At 50.2% G+C, this 20,995-nt stretch overlaps 1 protein-coding gene across 2 annotated transcripts in view; it reads right to left on the bottom strand.

Moving 5' to 3' along the window:
- RUNX2 (RUNX family transcription factor 2) overlaps positions 1–20,995 on the bottom strand; it is a 358,429-nt gene that overhangs the window by 20,501 nt on the left and 316,933 nt on the right. Inside the window, exon 8 of one of the 2 annotated variants that reach the window (XM_081246844.1) lies at positions 17,853–19,612. The exons of the other annotated variant lie outside the window; for it this stretch is intronic. Coding sequence (XP_081102970.1) covers positions 19,023–19,612 — 590 coding nt within the window. The 3' untranslated portion in view covers positions 17,853–19,022. Of the gene's footprint in view, positions 1–17,852; positions 19,613–20,995 lie in introns of those variants that run through there. 2 annotated transcript variants of the gene reach the window in all.

Raw genomic sequence — 20,995 nt, 5'->3', positions numbered from 1 at the left:
GGAGCGGCTGCGCCCGTGAGTCATGGCTGCTGAGCCTGTGCGTCTGGAGCCTGTGCTGCGCAACAGGAGAGGCCACAACAGTGAGAAGCCCGTGTACCGCAAAAAAAAAAAACCCACAAAAATAACAGACATATTTAGGTATAACTGACATACAGAAAGTTGCACGTATTTAAAGTTTTGTAATTTTTTTAATATAAATTTATTTATTTATTTTTGGCTGTGTTGGGTCTTCGTTTCTGTGCGAGGGCTTTCTCTAGTTGCGGCGAGCAGGGGCCACTCTTCATCGCGGTGCGCGGGCCTCTTACTGTAGCGGCCTCTCTTGTTGCGGAGCACAGGCTCCAGATGCACAGGCTCAGTAGTTGTGGCTCACGGGCCTAGTTGCTCCGCGGCATGTGGGATCTTCCCAGACCAGGGCTCGAACCCGTGTCCCCTGCATTAGCAGGCAGATTCTCAACCACTGCGCCACCAGGGAAGCCCCTAAAATTTTGTAATTTTTGACATAGGTCCACACGCATGAAACCATTGCCATAATCAAGGTAATGAACATGTCCATCACCCTTGTAAGTTTCTCTGTGCCCCTTTGTCATCTCTTCCTCTCTCTGCTCTCCCCCTCCCCAGCACCACTGTTCTGTTTTCGGTCACTGCAGAATAGTTAGCATTTTCTAGCAATTTATGCAAATGGATCAGACAGTATGGACATTTTTCCCCTCTCCCTTCTTTAATTAGCATAATTATTTTGTGATTCATTCACATTGTTGCACATACCAACAGCTCCTTCCTTTTTATTGCTGAGTAGTATTCCACACACACTTTTAACATTCCTGATACATACCACCAAATGGTCTGTGGGGAACTTTTTGAGGCCCTCCATCATAACAGTACAGTGATTTGGAGTTGATCACCCCTGAAAAGCTAACGTTGAAATGCCACTTGTCCCAAGAACACCATTCTGCCTCCTGAACTGCCTGGCCTCCAACACGAATTACCAGAAACAAATAAAAAAGGCCAAGAAAACATGCAGGAGCAGAAGGGCTAGGGAGGGCAGCCATGGGTTCTTGGGGTCCTGATGGTTCACATCTCAGCCCTCCAAGCCCAGAAGGGACTGGTTTCCTGGATACTGCACTGCTGGCAGGAACTTGCACTAAATCAGCCTCTGATTGCTGGCAGTAATGGACATTCATGAGCAGGGCTCTGGGACAATACAGACCCCACAACAAGTGTTGGGGGCTGCATCTGCTCTCCCTGTGACCATGCATGAACATTCTATTGATACAGACAAATCTAACTATAAAATAGCAAAAAAAAAAAAAAAAAACAGCAAACAAACAAACAAATTTGCTTTGCTACTAGACTGTAAAACCGCTGGAGGGTAGAATCTACGGCTGACTCATCTTTCTCCACAGCCTCTCACTCTGGTAAGTTCTCAATACACTTTCTCAAACGCTGTGGCTTACATGTTCTTTGAAATAGCTCAGCTCCTGCCCCGCACCACAGAGACAGAAATCAGATGACCGCAGGGCAGACCAGCTGGGGGCTGCTACATTCGGGAAGGCTGTGTCGTTGAGTAGCTGTGATGGTTAATTTCATGGGTCACACACCAACGTGTCCATAATAAAAGCAAGAGGAATGCTCATGACAATTTCAGTTTTCATTTCTGTAACTGATCACGTGGTCATAGCTACAGTTTATAATTACCTTCTCCCACTACCCGCTCTGTACTCCCTTTGCCATCCGCAAGCACCTCAGCTGGTTGTGATTCTGTACCTGGTGGGATGACCCAAACCTTCATTCCTGAAGGGTCTGAGTCATTAGTAGTGCTGCCTGGATTGGGTTGTTGTAGTTTTTCATTGACCTTAATCACAGGACATGGAGATACTAAGAGACTAATTTCATGGGCATGGAATAATCCAGGGCATGGAATACTAAGCCCTAAGGGATCTCCTATATTTCAGACACACTCTTCCTTACCTTCACTATGGAGGAGCAGTCCTATTTCCCCTTGGGAGTCAGGTTCAATCACCCCAACCAACACTATAACTCACTATAACTCTGTACCTGTTGATTCAGAGGAAGGAGGAAACCAGAGTGGTTGGGTGGCTGTCTTAACTTCCAGTTCAGTGGAATCATTATTGTGTCTCCCACTGGAAGCCTTCCTCCTTCTGGAACTAAGACCTCTAAGCCAGCAGAGCATAAAGTCGCAGGAACGGAGAGCAAAAACTTTGATGGTGGGTCACTAGGAGTGTAACCTTCTCCCCACTCCCCTCCCACAAGCTTCTCTGCTTCCTTCAACATACAGCCCCATGTATTCTCTTTAAAGCCACTTTTGACCTCTCCAGCTGGAGTCAGTCACTACCTCTGTCCCCCTTGTTTTCCATTTTATTGAAATTATTTGTTTATTCATTCGAGAAGTTTATTGGGAGTCTCCCATGTGCCAAGCACCCTGGCCCTTCCCCACATAGAGTCCAGAGTCTAGGGAAGCCAAAGACACTGAAGACAACTTATCTGACCATATGTTAGGAGCAATGATGGAAATGTACAAAGGGCACCACGGGCCCACTGAGGAAAGGTGCCTGTCATGGGGTGGGCAGGGAAGTAACAAAGGCTTTCTGGAGGAGCTGGGCCCTAAAATAAGCCTTAAAGAATGACTAGGAGTTATCCTCTTCAGTAGCTCATAATAGCAGTTATCCTGCGTGACAAAGGAGGCAGGGGGCAGGGAGCAAAGGCAGAGAGGCGGTGGGGTGGGGGATGGGTGCAGAAGGAAGGGTCAAAACACTTACCCACCAGGAGGACCAGAGGCCAATGCAAAGGGCTGAATGGTCAGTCTGGTGGTCAGGAGCATCTACTAAGGGACAAAGCTGGAGAGGCGGGTACCAGCCAGGGCATCAAGGACTTTGTACTCCATGGTAAGTGGGCCAAAGGGAGCCATTTGAAAGCTTGGCTAGGTGACTTAGATGTATATTTTAGGCAAGTCACTCATACATCAGGGTGGGAAAGCGATGAAGGAGGATGAGACCAAATCAGATAGACTGGTTATGAGGAAATTGCAATAATCAACAAAAGAGGTATAAAGGACCTAAACTAGGGGAGTCTTGGATGGGATGCAGAAGTAGAGATGAGTATGATGAATGTTTCGAAGGTAAAATGGATAAGACTCCGTGTTTGATTGCAGTGTGGAGGCAAAGGAGAGGGAGACTCTCAGGTTTCTAAAGTGGCTCGAGTGTGGATGGTCTGTCACCTTCAACCAGGACAGATCCGTACCTTATTCACCTCTCCAACCTCAGAGGCCAATAGAATGTCTGAGACATAGCCAGTGCTTAAAATTATTTCCGAATGAATGAATGCATCAGTCAAGAATAGGGCCATAGTCTTACCTCAGTGTCCAACTCCAAGAGGACATCTACACAGAGTGCAAAGTGAATAGTGCCCTGGAATTGGACAGCTGGAGGCCCTGCCCAGAGACCCTTGGCTTGAGGATGGTCCCTGTCACAATAGCCTGAGCTTCACAGGGGAAAGTGCCAAATGAGGACTCGCTACAGCAAGGAATGGAGGAAGCCAAATAACCATAAGTAGAGGTGACTTAGATCCTTGTCACTTTCAAGCTACTGACAGCTTATCAGGTCTATGTGAGCAGAATCCCAGGAGCTTGACCTAGAGAGAGAGGAAAGGATTTGGAGAATTTAGTCAGCGAAAGGGACTGAACGTGGACAAGATCCATGTTTACAAAGTCAAGAGGTGGTCCCCCCCTCTTCTTAGTATAAAGAGGTTATTGGAGGTCAACTAAATGGAAACTCTAGTTCCTGTAAAAGGGACCACATAAAATTGTTGAGAGGAGGAAAGATCAAAGACTACAATAGATTTTTTAAAGTGTTCAGTTGATGATGCCTGATAGAGTTACCAGAAGTTATTGGGTATTTGTACAGGATGGGAGAGTTGAGTGTTTTTTTTTTTTTTTAATTTTATTTATTTATTTTTGGCTGTGTTGGGTCTTCGTTGTTGCATATGGGCTTTCTCTAGTTGCGGCGAGCCGGGGGCCACTCTTCGCTGCAGTGCACAGGCCTCTCATTGCGGTGGCCTCTCCTGTTGCAGAACACAGGCTCCAGGTGCACGGGCTTCAGTAGTTGTGGCTCGTGGGCTCTAAAGCGCAGGTTCAGTAGCTATGGCACACGGGCCCAGCCGCTCCACGGCATGTGGGATCCTCCTGAACCAGGGCTCAAACCAGTGTCCCCTGCACCGGCAGGCGGACTCCCAACCACTGCGCCACCAGGGAAGCCCCGAGTTGAGTGTTTTTACCCTCCATCTCTTCTCTTTTTGTCTCAGTTGAGGACTCCTCCATGGGCTTTATGGATTCCCACTGGGAACCTTCTTAGCCAAGTGTCCTTGAGCAAGCTCTCCATCTCTCATTCTTCAGATTCCTCCTGGTAGAACAGTCACAGAAATACCAACCTTGGAGGACTTCTATAGGGTCGAGTGAGATCCTACACATTGTATGTGCTCAATAAATGTCAGAGTTTATTCTCAGAGGCAGAACCCCATCATTAACTTAGAACAGATCAACCTTTCTGAGTTTCCCCACAAAAAAACATGACCATGTTTTGTGAGAATTCAATGAGATAATGGAGTGTTTTGTATCCTGGGAAGAATTTTCTAAAGAATAAAATGGTGATTGTTGAGTGGGAATGAGGAAGGAAATTCAGGCCCCCAATCCTCCTGGAGACAGTGAGGGTTTTCACTCAGAGAGTGCAAAGTTTTGTCTTTCATTCAAGACCTGTGATTCAGATCAGGGATCTGCACACGGGGTTCCTTGAGGGCTGGGCTTGGAATCTCCCTCCAGGACCACCCAGGAGTCTGAGCAGCCACGGGATGCCTGCAGCTTGTTGACTTAAGAATATGAACCATTGGAATGTACTACACCTGTCTGGACTGGCTACCTAGCCTTTTAGTCCTTCAAGGTGTTTAATTTAATCTGCAGAACTCTATACAGGGGACCCTCATTGCCTCTGAGGTTACTGCTTGCTTTTGTAACATCAGGCTTGGAAGTTATAAAATTGCAGACTGCGGGAAAAATACCAAGCCCCTAACATTGTTTTGACCACCTACCAACTCTGTGGTCCTGAGCAGATCATTTCACTTCTCTAAGCCTCAGTTTCCTAGCCTATAATATGGGGCTTCGAATAACCTGTTTATCTTGCAAGGTTAGGAGGATCAAGAAAATATTTTTTGCAGTATAAACAATTATATAAAATAAATATATGAAAAATTTCTGTTCATTTCTGCTATATTAGTTAGGTTAAGTGACACTATGCTCCAAGAATACAACAAAGAGTCATTTCTTGTTTAGTTAAATTTAAATGCGGATTGGGTGGATCCTGAGGGCAACTTTCCTCCACGCAGTGATTCAGGGATCTAGGCTGCCTCCATCTTGAGATGCCAACACCTCAACATCTGGCTTCCTGTATTGTGGAAGAGGAAGAGAGGGATGGTGACCCATCCAGGATGTTATCAAAGGTCATGCTCGGGGTGGTTGTACATCACTTCTGCCCACATCCTATTGTCAGAAACCAATCACGTGGCCCCAGTGTAACTGGAAGCGAGAGTGAGAAATTTAGGGCAACCCATGAACTAATTGGTGAATACCACTATCTCTGCTACTTCTGCACTAATGACAATGAATTCACTGTTAAGAAAAATGCAGGACAAAGTACAAAGACCTTAGAATCAGGCAAGGCTGGATCCCAATCTAAGCTTTGCTGCTCACTAGCTGTATGAGCTAGTTTGCTCAACTTTTCAGAACCTCAGTTTCCTTACCCTCAAAGTGATTCAGATGTATACATATATATTCTTTTTCAGATTCTTTTACACTATATCTTATTACAAGATATTGAATATAGTTCCCTGTGCTATACTGTATGTCCTTGTTGTGATATGTCTTTGGAATGTACTTTCACTCATTTGTTCTAAGCACTGTCTTCAAATGAGGACAAAGTGGGTGCTAGAGTGTGCTACTGAGAATTACAGATTCAATATCTTGTAATAACCTACAATGGAAAATAATCTGATATATATATATATATATATATATATATACCTATATACAAAACGGAATCATTTTGCTGTACACCTGAAAGTAGCCCCATATGGTAAATCAACTATACTTCAATTCTTAAACAACTTACAGTACGTTACAAGTAAGAGAAGCCTGAGAAACAGGGACATACATACCTTCGAAGTCTCGTGTTTCCTCATGTACCTGGACGTCCACAAAGAAGGCGTTCTCAGCAGTAGTCCTGGGGCCACGCTCTCAGAGACCCAGGCCCTTTCTGTCTTCTCCCTCAGCCATGCTCGTATTGTACTGTCACCGCAGCATCACATTCTCACTCCAGGCAGGAAGAAGGAGTAGGACAAAGGGGGTCCCCACCACCCCTTCCAGGAGTGCCACTCAATGTTTCATTTGTTTCTCATTGGCCAAAGGAGTGCCACATGACAACTGCTTTCTGCGGGGAAGCTGAGAAATGTAGGTTTTTAGCGAGGCACATAGTTCTGATAGTAAGGAAGAAAGGAGGAACGGATATTGGGTAGACACCTAGCAGTGTAGACTAGATGGTGTCTGTGACCAGCTGATTGACACAAGGGATAAAGGAGTGATAAAAAGTCTAAGGGGTAGGGGGCTTCCCTGGTGGTGCAGTGGTTGAGAGTCCGCCTGCCAATGCGGGGGACACGGGTTCGTGCCCCGGTCCGGGAAGATCCCACGTGCCGCGGAGCGGCTGTGCCCGTGAGCCATGGACGCTGAGCCTGCGCGTCCGGAGCCTGTGCTCCGCAACGGGAGAGGCCGCAGCAGTGAGAGGCCCGCGTACTGCAAAAAAAAAAAAAAAAAAAAAAAAAAGTCTAAGGGGTAAATCCCCACCTCAATCATCTACATCCACAGTAATGCTACTGCTACTGACCAGGGTCCTCGGACTCCTTAATCAATAGTGATGGATAAGAGGCCAGATGAGGAATTCAGGGAAGGTTTTTATTTTGTTTTGTTTTGTTTATAAATTTGTACATTTATTTGCTTGTTTGTTTGTTTGTTTGTTTTCGGCTGCGTTGTGCCTCCATTGCTGCGCACGGGCTTTCTCTAGTTGCAGCGAGCGAGGGCTACTCTTCATTGAGGTGCATGGGCTTCTCATTGCGGTGGCTTCTCTTGTTGCGGAGCATGGGCCCTAGGCACACAGGCTTCAGTAACTGTGGCACGTGGGCTCAGTAGTTGTGGCTTGCGGGCTGTAGAGCGCAGGCTCAGTAGTCGTGGCGCCATGTGGGATCTTCCTGGACCAGGGCTGGAACCCGTATCCCCTGCGTTGGCAGGCGGATTCTTAACCACTGCGCCACCAGGGAAGCCCTAGGCAAGGTTTTATTGGGGCTTGTGCTGCAGCACAAGGGAGGAAAAACAAGTAGCAAGTACCCTTGCTCGCTACTTGTCGGGGGGCGAGCTGGTCCCTTAAATGGGGTGAGGGTAGGGGTGGATCAGTGGGTCGGGCCAGAGGGGTAGCTTAGGTGGTCGGCCCACCCCTTTGGTGGTGCTGTGTGCAGGGACGATGCTCAGTACCCTACTTTTGCTCCTGGCACCTCAGAAGTGGCAGCTGGGTTTGGGACTTTTTGTATCTTATTGTTCATAATTTGCCCCACCTGTGCATACCTGCATTAATTTTTAGTCCTTTATTTGTATTCTGTTGCTCAAGGAGATGTTTATCTAGGTTCAAGCACTGCAGTAAAGAGTCCCAGGTCCCAGCCTGTCTCACTGCCTTGCCATCACTAAGTCTCAGTGACATGCAAGAATAAACATCTAGGGTCAGCTGGGGGTCAGCTAAGAGGCCCTGCTAATCTAGGCTGGGCTAACTCATGTGTCTGGGAGTTGGCTGACTGTTGGCTGATCTAGACTGGCCTCAGCTGACACAAGTGGGATGATCTGGCTCTGCTCCTCAGTGTCTCCTCCTCCAACAGGTTAGCTTGAGCATGTTTCCATGGCAATGAGAGGCACAAGAGAGCAAGAGGAAACATGCAAGGCCTCTTGGGATCTAGGTTTGGAGCCAATGCACATCACTTCCACTTTATCCTGTTGGCCAAAACAAGTTCATGACTAAGCCCAGATGTAGCCTTGGAGGTCAATGCAAAGTTATATGGCAAAGGCATGGATACAGGAAGGATGAAGAATTAGGATCATTTTTACAGTCTTCCCCATCCCCCTCCATGGGCCATGGGCCCTCACACCTAGGGGTTAAAAGTGGAACTAAGTGGCTAAAAAGTATTCTCTAGGCAGTAGTGTTCATCACATTCACACTCATTCACAGGTCTGATGATAGAAGAGTACATCCAAGCAGCACAATCACTTTATTTCCTAGAGCTCACTTGGGGAGTTAAATGTTTTCCCAGGAAGTAGAGAGAGAATGTCAGAATGTATGAGGGGTGGAAGAGCCAGGATGACAAAGGCGGCATCAGGGTAAGAAGGGGAAATACAAATCCTTTAGCTGCAGAAATGGCCCTTCACCTGAACTTGGCTCTTCACCTAAACTTGGAACTGATGGAAAACTAAACCTGCTTCAGAGCTGCCTTTCTGCACAGAGCTGCTATTGTGCAATGGGTGGTACAGATTTAGCTAACCCTACAAAATCCATTTCCCTGGACACATCCTGCAAGGTTTCTGTGGCCCCTGGTGGTAAAACACCAAAATGGAGCTCGTTCGTCAAAGAGCGCTGTCGTCTGGCTCCATTGCTCCTAGGGGCACACACTGGAGGAGAGAATTTCTCCTCTGAGGCCTTGGGGTTGTCTGCTCATGATCTTGTAAGTCACAGCAAGGACAGAGGAAAACATGGGAGAAATGAAACTGGCCAAAGGAAACGGCCAATTGTACAGACACGGTGCTTTCAGGAGAACGTGACAAGGACTTTCTTTCCCCTCAGGGAGAAGGACAAGAACGTAGTCAGCATAAGGCTTGCACTAGGATGAAGCGGACTGGGTTGCAAGAGGCCTGAGTTCTACTTTAGATAAGTGAGTACCCCTCTCTGGGTCTCAGTTTCCCCAAACAAGCAGATGAAGCAAGGTGGGACTGAGGTCCCTTCCAGCCCTTGGAGTCTGTGTTTGGGGAAAACCTGGAGGCCATCACTTCAAGGGATGTGTATGGTACCACGTACGTGTCCTCCCCAGAGGGGAGAAGATGGCAGGCAAGCTAGACATTGGCATGACTGGAGAAGAGTAAGAGGCCCCAGCCCAGTAGAGCAGACCCCTTACAGTTAGCCCTTAGGAGGGCAGAAGGGGCTGTGTGGTGTGTCCCCCAGGTGGGGACATCAAAGAGAGGGGGAGGTTCGGAAAACAAACTTTGCTTTAGAACTCCAGAGGAATAGAGACAGAATTCTCTCTGCATATGTGTGGGCAGCATTCACAGCAGACAGCCTCAGCTCCCAGATCCAAAAGGGTGACCACTTCCTACAGGGAGAGCCAGATGGCATTTCTGAACCAGATGTACAGTTCTAAAAGGAGCGCAGATGATTATATTTAGTAATTCAATGTCGGGGCTCAGAGCCCTTGAATGAATTAGATCTAAACATCCAGTCATTGACCAAACATGACCTGATCACCCACTATGTGCCAGTGACCCATGGGGCATCTTGTTCCCTTCCTGCCTCCATGCCACAGATGATAAACACCGTCACCTCTCAGCCACAGGTGGAGACCCCGGCCAGGGAGACACCATGGAACTGCAGATCAGTCTTGACCAGGAACACAACAGGACGGCCTCTGTTTCCCCAGCCTCCCTTCTAGACCGAAATTTCCTGCCCTGAAATGCTGCCGACAGCCAGGCCAAGCAGCCAAAAAAAAAAAAAAAAAAAAACAACCCTTTTAAAATTAACGTACTAGGATATGGAGCTGGTGGGAGGAGGGGATGAAAAGAAGGATCTTGGAAGAACTCCAGCTATTTTATTCCAACTTTTTCATTCCAGTTTGGAGATCTGGGACACATTGATTCACAACTTTATAGTTCTTATTCAGCATTGATTTATGGGTTGACCAATCTGGGCCTAATCTGTTGGAGAAGGATTGGTTTTTCGGTCCAATAATGTTATATTTATGAGCCCATGAAGTGCACCGGGGCTGCAGCCCAGCCTGGAGTCAATAGAACAGAACTTCTAAGATCTCAGAGAGGGGTGTTCACAGACCATCTTCTGCTCCCAGATCATGCTTAAAGCTCCCCTGTACATTAAAGGCTTCTGGTGTCATCTCATATTTGAACTCCAAAGTGCCTGCCCATAAATCTGTAATGACCGTGAACAGTTCCGACAGTTGGGAACGTTCCTGGTTCCGTTTGCCTGTCACTCTCCTCCCCCGCGCCAACCCCGCCCCCCAGGTCTCTCTCTGATTGTGGAAGTTACTAGCCCGAGCCTGGAGCTGCAGACACCGCTGGGTACTGGCTGGAGACCTCGCAGCTGCGCAGGCCAGGGCAGGATTTGAATGTGCGCCCAGCCAAGGCCATGCAGAGTTCAACAGGTTATCGTCTGCTTCCGGTTCGACTTGTGGTTATTCTGCTTCAGTAACTATAAAGAAATGAGTGGCCTGGAGAGACAGGAACTCGTGGAGAAGCCTGCCTGCCATGGTGAAGAGGAAATACAGCTATTCAGAGAGCATGCATTTCTGTGTTTCTCTTTGATGGGAAAGACATTTTCCTTGTCACCCTCTGGGCAGTTTTCTGTTCTCAGCCACTACCCGTGGGTCATTCCCAGCCTGGTCATTCTGAGGATGCCTCCGGCAGCAACCCCACAGTGGGTCCCAGTAGTCAATGTCCATTGCCAGCCTTGACCCCCTAATACACCATTGGAAGTCTCCAGACAAGGGGGTCACTGCATGGTTTGCCCTTAGAAGAGAAAAATCTAGCAACAGCAAGACACCACTCAGAGAAGGCACCAGCCTCTGAGGGATGAAGAGAGAAGCTGAAAATTCTAAATTTCAGAGTCCAAGCCCTATAAAGATGACCAGATCGACCTATAAAGGGAGTTTTTAGCATCCTGGGAAGATCATTTACCATCCTTGGATGAGCAGTTAAATGGATTGTCCAGACCAGGAATCAGCAAACTTTTATTTTCTGCAAACAGTCAGATAGTAAATATTCTTGGCTTTGCCGGTCACATACGGTCTCTGTCACATATTCTTCTTCTTTGTGCAGGATTCGAAAATGTAAAAATCATTCTCAGTTCCCAAGCTAAACAAGAACAGGTTATGGGCCAGGGTTGCCTGACCCCTGGTTTAGAAAACTAAAAAACGTTGTTTTCATTTAAAAATGCTAATGCAGGGCTTCCCTGGTGGCGCAGTGGTTGAGAGTCCGCCTGCCGATGCAGGGGACACGGGTTTGTGCCCCGGTCCGGGAAGATCCCACATGCCGCAGAGCGGCTGGGCCCGTGAGCCATGGCCGCTGAGCCTGCGCGTCCGGAGCCTGTGCTCCACACGGGAGAGGCCACAACAGTGAGAGGCCCGCGTACCACAAAAATAAAATGCTCATGCATCCTCCGTGTGTGTACACGTGTGTGCTGAGTGTAGGTGCACCCACTCTGTGCTGGAGGAGGCGGACTGACAGCTCCCAGCAATGGAAAGCTTCACTCTGGGGAGCCCGGAAGAGTGGCCGTTGAAAGAATGCAGGACTCAGGAGACATCTGCTCTGCCTGCCACCCCTGAGCAAGTCACTCGACCTTTGTGACGCTTCCTGTACCATCTGCACAGTGACAGGCCAGATGCCGTCTGACCTCGCTCCCAAGTGCGATATTCCATTTGGTCATCTCAAACGCTTCTGGGAACCAAGTGGGATGCAAGAGAAAGGAATGGGTAAAATCTGTTAGATCCGTTCACTCCAGCACAAAGCCCAGCTAACTTTGAGGTGGCTTAAGGAGACCATCCCCCATCGGAACACCCCACTTTGGGAGCGGAGCCCCCTGGCACAAGCCCGGCCTGGGGAGACCCTGAAGGAATGCTCTCCCCGGGAGTGCCAGCCTTCCCTGCCATGCTCACCACGGAAAAGAGCCATGCGGCCCGCGCACCACGCCAAGAATCCAGGCAGTTGAATGAGCCATGCCATTGTGGGCAGACACCGAGGCTCCCAGAAAACAAGCAAAGGCGAGGCCTGGAAGCTGCAGCGGAGGCAGGTCGTCATGACCTTCCCTCCCGGGCCAGCACCAGACTGGCCGGCCAACAGGTCTTCATCTCCATCCAGGCGGTCCAGGCAGCCCTCAGGATGCAGGAGGTGGCACCCACCGTTGCCAGACTGGATGCCCGGGGACTGCTCCCTCGGTCAACATTTCTGAGCACCAGCTCCGTGCCTCAACGCTGCCAGGCCCCATGGGGATGGGGCAAATGGGAGGAAATGCCTGCTCCAGAAGAGATGGCTGGGCCAGAGTCAGTGCCCTCCAGAGAGCACAAGGGCAAGAGACCCAGCCCTTGGCGCATTTTGGAGGAAGCAGCTGGAGCACAGAGCCTTGGGTGATGCCCCTGGTGGCCCCTCATCAGAGGCTTTGCACGTTCGTTTTATGGAAATGGTTTGAGCTGCCGGTACCCCCCCCAGCCAACCTCATCCATGAAAGTCAAGGTTAGAGTCAGCCTGCTTGCTGCTTGCTGGGGCCCTTGCTTTATAGGAGGCTTAGCAAATGCCCCCTGGGACTTGGGATCCTGGTGCAGGTGCCACAGTGACCTGCAGAAATCCTTGCATTTTCTGGCTCCCTACACAGAGTTGGTTGTTGGAAGCCAGGTGGCCCGAGGGGGTAAGGAGTGAAGGAAACACAATACAGTTACGGCCAAGTCCCCTTGTACGTGTCATGTGGCTAAGGACATCGACCTTAAAGGACCCGAAGGACCCGAAGGTTATCAGTATTTCAGAGCCGCCGAGGCGGCACAACCCTCCTGGCCTGTCCTCATCGGCTCTTTCCTGTGCCTTGTCTCATCCTCCAGTATCTCCTCTGCCTCTCCATGCGCAGTACACATGATGTCATTGGTACTGTGGCCCGGGGGGTGGGCGGTGCCCTGTTTATTGTTCCAGTTTGCTGACCTTTTCTGATTCTTCAGGGACCTGCTACTTCCAGAGAGCAATTCTGCTGTCACCCTGGGGAAGAATCATCAGCCAAAGGCAGTTCAACAGTCCTGGGTCCTTGACCTACTTCTGAAAAGAGAAAGTCCAGTTTAAGAGGCAGCCCCAGGTGTGGCACAGCCAGGGCCTTGGAGACAGACAGATCCAGGCTCTGTCGGTTACCAGCTATGCGACCATGAGCAAGTCACATGACCCCCTTTCGCCTCAGTTTCCTGATCAATGAAATGGGCTTTATAGGCGCTAGCTCCCAACTTTGCTTACAGGGATGCTGTGAGAAGTAAACCCAGTCCTGTACATAGCGCACAGCACAGGGCCCAACACCTGATAGGAGCCCGGTCAGTGTTAGTGCGGACGTCCTTTAGATAAAGGAAGATGGCCAAGGGCAAGTCCAGGGTTGGCTTCCTGCTCCCAGAGTGCAGCACACACCAGTTAACCTACAATTGTCCAGAGCCTAACAGCCCACCAAGAAGGCTCAGAAACCCAGCCCGTCTGCACCTGGCAGCGAGGCCATCTCCTGGGGACAGTATCTCATTGCCACACTCTAGCCAGTTGAGTGGCCTCAGATAAGAGACCCAGGGTGCCTTCTGTGAGGTCTTGGCAGGGTCCAGAGGGTCAGGTAAGCACTCACCTGCTGGCACAGGCACTGCCCACGTGGTCTCCCTGGTGCCTGCTCTTGGGCGTGCCCATGGCCGATCCATTCCACTCTCGGATAGAGACCTGCTTTCTTCAGATACACCACTACTTTGCCGCGAGTTCCTGCTGGGACTGTCACTCGCTTATTTGTTGTCAGCTGCATTCCTGCTCTTCTTTGCTCTGCCCTGTGTCATAAGGGCTGAAGCCCCACAAACTGCACCTCCCAGACTCCCTCCAGTGGGCCCCCAGCTAGGTTCTGGGAAGAGGAGGCGCTGACAGGGAAGGCGGGAGGCGGGGTGAAGCAACTCTCTCCCTTCCTCCCCCATGGCCCCCGGTGGCGGGTGTCAGGCAGTAGCGACAGCACTAGTGACAGCCGAGGATGACGGTGGCAGGGGCTGCAGCCTGGCAGGGTCGCTCCTGGGTTCCTGCTGAAGCAGCTCAGCTCTACCGCCGAGACCTTGGCATCACACTGGTCCTGAGTCCCCTTGGCATCTCCAGCCCAGGGCTGGTAGCGCTTTCCTGCAGTCACTCCTCTTGGGGTACCCACCTTCCCCTCCACACTCCTCCAGCCTTCCAACACCCTTGCTCCCGATTCCTGAATGAGTCCCCTCTGTGTGCAGAACCCAGATGGCCTCTGTTTCCTGACCAGACCCAGACTAACTCACTGGTCGAGTGACCATCCAAGATTCACATTTTCAGGGTGGTGGCACACCTCTGTCTGGCCCCCCACATGCTGACTTTAAAGTTCAGCCTTCAGAAGGCAGACTTGTTTCTATTTCCCCCTTTTTCCAGTTTCCTGGATGGAACCACCCCAAGGTCCCCGTGTTCCTCCTGCCATCCACTCACTTCCCCTTCTGGAACTTTGATGAAGCCACAGCAACAGCCTAAAGCAAGAAGTAGGAACGTATGCCTTTGACTCCACAATTACACCTCCAGGAATTTACATGAACAACATAGTCACAGAAGAGACAAAACATGTATCCCCAGACACGGTCATTACAGGACTGCTTACGATTGTGAAAAATCTGGAAGCACAAATAGAAAACGGGCTAAGTAAATCTTGCTTCATATATAACGTCTATTTTTTAAATAGAAAGACTTTCATCATCTATTATCAAGTTAACAAACAAAACAGGCTACAGAGCAGCAGACATACTGTCCATCTGTAGAATTGGACACACATGTATGTGTTTCTATTGAAACACAGATGTTTCATATAGTAGTTGCCAGAATACTGACAGCAGTTATCTCTTGGGGGTGGAATTTGGGGTGAGTTTTATATTCTTCTTTGTTCTCCTCTGTGTTGTCTGAATTGTTACAACAATTGACAGGTCCCTTTTACAAAACACTTTGTTTTTTTAAAGGCAGTGTGCTGGGAAGACAGCAGTGAACAAAACAGACAAAAATTTCTTCCCTCACGGGAAGCTGACATTCTAAGAACAAAAAATAAAGTAAGACATATACTGGGTAAGGTGGATATTGGTGCGAGGCAAAAAAGCAAGAAAGGAGAAAAAGAAATGCGTCTAGGGAGTGGAGGATGATGGTTAGGGAGCGGATTACAACTTTTAAAAGGATAGTGATGCTTGAGCCACGACCTGAAGGAGGTGAGGGAGCAAGCCATGTGATATATCTGGGAAAGAGTGGTCCAGGCTGAAGCAATAGGCAGTGCAAAGGCCCTGAGATAGGAATGTGCCTGGTACACGGGAGAGGCAGCAAGGAGGCGTGGGTGACCAGAGAGCAGGAGAGCCATAAGAGATGAGGTCAGGCAGGTAACAGGAGACCAGATTATGTAAAACATTGGCTCTTATTCTCAGTGAGATGAAAGCCACTGAGAGTCTTGTGCAGAAGAATAACCTAGTCAGAAATATTTTTAAAAGACCACCCTGGCTGCTCTGTGAGAATGGAGAGGGAGCAGGGAGCCCATTTAGGAGCCAATTGCAATAACTCAGGTGAGAAAGGATAGAGTGGTTTGGACCAGGTAGTAACAATGGAGGTGGTGAGAAGTGGCTGGATCATGGAACTCTCTAGAAGGTAGAACCAATGTGATGTGCTTTTGGATTGGATATAGGCATGAGAGATAGGGAAGAGCCAAGAATTACTTCAAAGTTAGAGTGAAAGAGTCCTTAAATCACTGCCCCACCGAGTAGAGAATCCCTTCTGCTGAAGCACCAGCTGCTCCCCATCCAGTCTCTGCTTGGTGCCCTCCTACAACAGGGCCCTCACTACCTCACACAGTTGAGTCCGGTAACTGCTGGTAAATCCTTCCTTGGTTGAAGCCTGCTCTCCTCCGCCATAGGTCTTATGCTTGCCTTCAGCTTGCCACCTTGAACCATCGTGTGCTTGTCTCATGATATGCCCACCTGAACGACACCCTAAGCCTTGGGGAAAACAGGTATCAGGACAGATATCGGAGGGAAGTTTCAATCTAGAATCTACAAGACTAGGGAATTCCCCGGTGGTCCAGTGGTTAGGACTCCACACTTTCACTGCCAGGGGCCTGGTTTCAATCCCTGGTTGGGGAACTAAGATCCTGCAAGCCGCGTGGCAAAAAAAAAAAAAAAAAATCTACAAAACTAGATTTCCTTTTTTCTGCCCAGCATCTTCAAACTGACATTTTGTTGGAACCCAGTTCCATCCCACCCCCCATCCCCCACCCCAGAAACTGTCAAATTTCCCCTGGCTGTACCTTCTGCAAGATGAAGGCCATCCTAACCTCTAACCTCCTTCATTCAGCCCCATCTTCAAAAACCCTAAACCAGGCCCAGTCTCTGAGGCCCCACTCACCCAGGACGGGAGCTCAGACTTTTCTCTGGTCTGCCCAGATGGAATCAGTGTTATGTCGGTTCCTTCCTCTGATATCCTCAATCTCAATCTCATACATAGAAATATAAATATATAAATATATATGGGGATTCTGATCAAATGATTCAGTCCCTGTATCTAAATTTAGGATTTATATACCAGCCCCTCTTTGTTCTTGAAAGATTTCGTTTTTTGTTGCTGTTTTTAATCTCACACAAAAGAAGTCAGTTAAAATGAAAACAAAAGACTGTTCAAATGAGTAAAAACCAGAAGCTGGTGCCCTCAGGTGTGGCACTGGCATTCCAGTTTAGCTGCTTGTTCCTCTAAAGAGCAGAACAAAGGCTGGTCCCTTTGGGCCATAGATTCTCTTCCTGAAAAAGTGAAGGGGTTAGTCCCTCAGAGCCGGAAGGCAACTCAGACCTGAGTGTGTGATTCTCACTCCACCCGGGGCCTCCTGACTTAGGACCCAGGAGAGAGGAAGTAAAAATGCCCGCTGACCATAAAAAGGCATTTGGACTGCACTTTCAGGAGTGCAAAGCTGCCATCGCGTCCATGTCTGATTCTGATAGGCAGATGCCATCAGCCCCATTTGACACAGATCAGAAGACTGAGGCTCAGAGGGATTAAATAACTGTCCCAAAGTCAAACCTCAAGAAGCCTGGCCTCCTGTGACTGCCATTCTCACCACTTCGTGCTGCTTCAAATTGTTTACATGCTGGGATTGATAATCCCTCTCTTTGTGGGACACTGGGCTGGGAACCCCTGGAAGGCAGGGCCTTTATTCTATTCATCTTTGTGTCCCCCAGGGCATCAGCATTGTAGATATCCAATAAATGCTTGCTGGAACTAGTTTGAACTCCACTGAAGCTTTTTTAGAAGTGGGTGGTTAGACTTAATAGACCCTGGCTTTAAAAAGAAAAGTCCCCCCACGAGCTGCTTTGAAAGTTTAAAGGTTGAGGAATCCAGGCCTCTGCAGGGGCAAGGACAAACAGCAGTTTCTGGGGAACAGTGGCAATGCAACCAGCAGGAATCCCAGAGCAGACAAACCCCTACTCACTACTACACAAAATGCGTCTTGGGCAAGTGGCATCAGCATCCCCTGATGCTGATTTGAAATGCAGAGTCCCAGGCCCACCCCGGAGCCGCCGAAGCAGAACCTGCATCATAAGCTCTCCATGCCAAAGTCTGAGAAGCTCTGGGGGTGCCAGAAACTGCAGAAACCAGGCAGCTTACCAGCTGTGCGCCCTGCAAATGCTCGAGGTGGGGTTTTACTCTGTGCAATGTGGTTTCCAAGGCTTGGTTTGTTTCTGGAAAGAGAGCAGTAGATTTGCTTCTGGCAAATGAGCACACTTAATTAAAATTCTAATTCAATCAGGAAGGCGAGAAGGGCCCTCTTCCTCATGGGAAGTCAGATCCTGAAGGGCATAGGTTCCTCCAGATTTCTGAAATTCCATCTAGGTCTCCACCAGGGGACACTGGCAAAGTCTGGAGACATGTTTGTTTGTCACAGCTGGGAAGGATGGTGTTACCGGCATCTAGGAGGAAAGGCCAGGGGTGCTGGCTTCCTCCTTGTTGGCCAGTGAATCGGTTTCTGCTCCAATCCAGAGAAAAGGGGCGGATTTACCAAATCTAGGGAGGTCTGGGAGCTTTAGAAAAGAACCATGACAATCTTTAAAAGCTTATTCTTCACAAGCACGAGAAAAGTTGAAATAAGACTCAAGGAGTAAAGTAAGGCTGGGATAGGTAACTGAGAACAGAAGGAGCAGGGGAAGGAAGAAATGTGGCACCGAAAGGCCAACACCCAGAAAGTACATATAAAAATCTTGTTTATTACACAAAATACTTTCTTATTCATAAGAAAGACTTAAATAACCCCCTTCTCCAAATACATCAGGTTTTTCTCACTTCTCTATTTTCCAAACCTCTTGAAATGTGGTTATAATGAGAAAAAATAAACTTCTTTTCCCAAAAATATTTTTTAAAGAAATGTGTAAAAGTCACCAGAGATCAGATACCACATCAACAACTCAAGAAAGGAACACTGGAGCTGCCCTTGAACTAATGCTTTTGTAACATGCTTCTCACTTGCCTTCCCTCCACGGGACTCAGAAGTCACCCATGTGGGCCGGGAAAGGATGGTTCTCTGAGCATCTTGCCCAGGGTCCCACCACAATCTTCGGGCACTTGTCCTGCCAGGAGCTCAAGGCCTTCTCCAAAACAAGAGAAGGACATCTGAAGGGCCGGGAGAGCTCCCAGGAGTGGGGCAGGTGGGAGAGAGCTGAGAAAGAGCCTGGCACGGCAGAGAGTGTGAAGACACCATCATATCAGATTGAAATGCGAGGGGAGGTCCATTCGTTCCCATAAGTAGGTTGAGCAGAGTAATTCCGTCCTCTGCTGGGTTTGCCAGGCTCAGGGGTGACACAGGCAGGGATGCCTGGTGCATTCTGGATCCCTTTACTGCGCGGCTCGGATACACAGTCCGGGGGCAGCTCCATCAGTTGCCATCCGGGGCATCCGGCGGCGGCTGCGGCTGTGGCCCCAGGGACGAGGCCAGTTTGGTGAGGGCCCTCGCTATGACGTCCAGGTGGCCATTCATCGTCCGCAACTCCACCAGGATGTCCCCGACGTTGGCTTCTAAGGTCGCGGTGGCGGCGGCGGCGGCGGCGGGCCGGGCGCAGGGCGGCGGGGAAGCGCCCGGGTCCTCCGCGCCCTCCTCCCTGCCCGCTGCACCCGGGCGCGGGGCGCAGGTAGCCGGCCGATCACGCTCATCCCCGCGGACGCCGGGAGGGGTGGTCGAGGGGCAGCCGGGCAGCCAGTCGACGAGGCGCGGGGCTCCCTCCGGGGAGGAGGCGACCACCGAGTAGAGGCCGGCGCGCCGGGGGGCGCCCGAGCCCGAGGCGGGAGGCGCAGGGGCGGCGGGAAGCGGCGGCAGCAGCGGGGGTAGCACCGAGGGCCCCGGGGAGAACGCCTGGGGCTCGCAGGACGACGAGGGAGAAGGAAGCGCGGTGGTGGAGGGCCCTGGCTCCTCGGAGGAGAGGAACAAGGTGGTCGAGGACTGGGAGTCCAAGGTGCTGGGCTCTGAATCTGTCAAGGAGGAAACGAGAAAGGGTCACTCGGGCATTTATTGAGTGCCAGCTGTATGCCCGGCTCCATGCTAGGTATAAAGGAACTGAGTTGGAAGGTGGAAACTTATTTCCTACCCCTAGATCCGATACGGAAGAGTGGGTCTCAGGAGCACGGGAATCCATAGGCAGGGGAGACCATGGAGTCCAGCAAGGCAGCCTGGTGGGTAAGGCTCTCTACTGAGGTCTAGAGAGGGTCACTGCTGGGAAGACAGCGAGGGAGTTCCAGGCGGGGGCGGAAGTCGCAGCCTGTTCGCAGGCAGTCTTGCCAAGGACAGTAGGTCAAGGCTGTGAAAGGAGGACCCCTCCACCCTCCTCAGAAGCAGAAGTGTGTTAAGCAGAGGGCTCTCTCCGCTGTCCCAGCAAAGCCAGGCTCTCAGGAGGAAGTTGAAAGAGTTTGGGGCCAGGAGCCAGATCTCAGCGCTGTTTCCCACTCTGCCAGAAAATGCCATGGAACCTTGGGCCAGACCCTTCTCCCCTTGAGGACTTGGTTTCCTATCCCAGTGACCCCTGGGTCCCAACCAGGACTGATCAACCTGCCTTCAAAAGTCTTCAGCTTGGGGCTTCCCTGGTGGGGCAGTGGTTGAGAGTCCGCCTGCCGATGTGGGGGACACGGGTTCGTGCCCCGGTCCGGGAAGATTCCACATGCTGCGGAGCGGCTGGGCCCGTGAGCCATGGCCTCTGAGCCTGCGCGTCCGGAGCCTGTGCTCCGCAACGGGAGAGGCCACGACAGTGAGAGGCCCGCGTACCGCAAAAAAAAAATAAAATAAAATAAAGTCTTCAACTTGAAGCACGGGTCTAAGTTCACAGGGGGCCGCACTCAAAGACTCTATAAGCCTCCTGCTGTGAGTTCTCCCCTAATCCCCTGGGTCCCCACGTAGAAAGTGGGCAGCAGCTCTTTGCAACTGGGTACGGCAGCAAGGTGTACCAATCTCAGATCAAAGGATCCACCTCAATGCCAATGACCTCAGCTGTTTCCGCCTCCCTGTTCCCGCCTTTGGGTAGACGGCTCGTGCTCACCCTGGAAGTGGTTCTGAGTTTTACTGGAGCCCGGTCTCCGCAGGCTTGCTCCCAGTTCCAGCTGGAGTGTCTGCTCTTGGCTCCCCTCATTGACAGTTCGGGTGACCACCTTTATGCCCTGCCCTTGAGGGGTTCCAAGCCTTTCAAAGGCAGAACTTGCTCTGTGACCTCGGCCTGTTATCTTGGGGGGGGGGGATGTGGGTGGGAGAATGACGTGATGACAGAACCAGTGAGTAAACACGTTCCCCGTTGCTTGTGAACATGTGTGTTCTCGCTGCCCCTCCTGGGTGAGCTGTTCCTTCATTTGGGAGTTGAGTCTTGCGGA

The sequence above is a fragment of the Mesoplodon bidens genome, assembly GCF_964165515.1.
Source record: "Mesoplodon bidens genome assembly, chromosome: 10".
Classification (NCBI taxonomy): domain Eukaryota; kingdom Metazoa; phylum Chordata; class Mammalia; order Artiodactyla; family Ziphiidae; genus Mesoplodon; species Mesoplodon bidens.
Note: the sequence above shows the minus strand (reverse complement) of the source record. Positions and strands in the feature narration are given on the sequence as shown.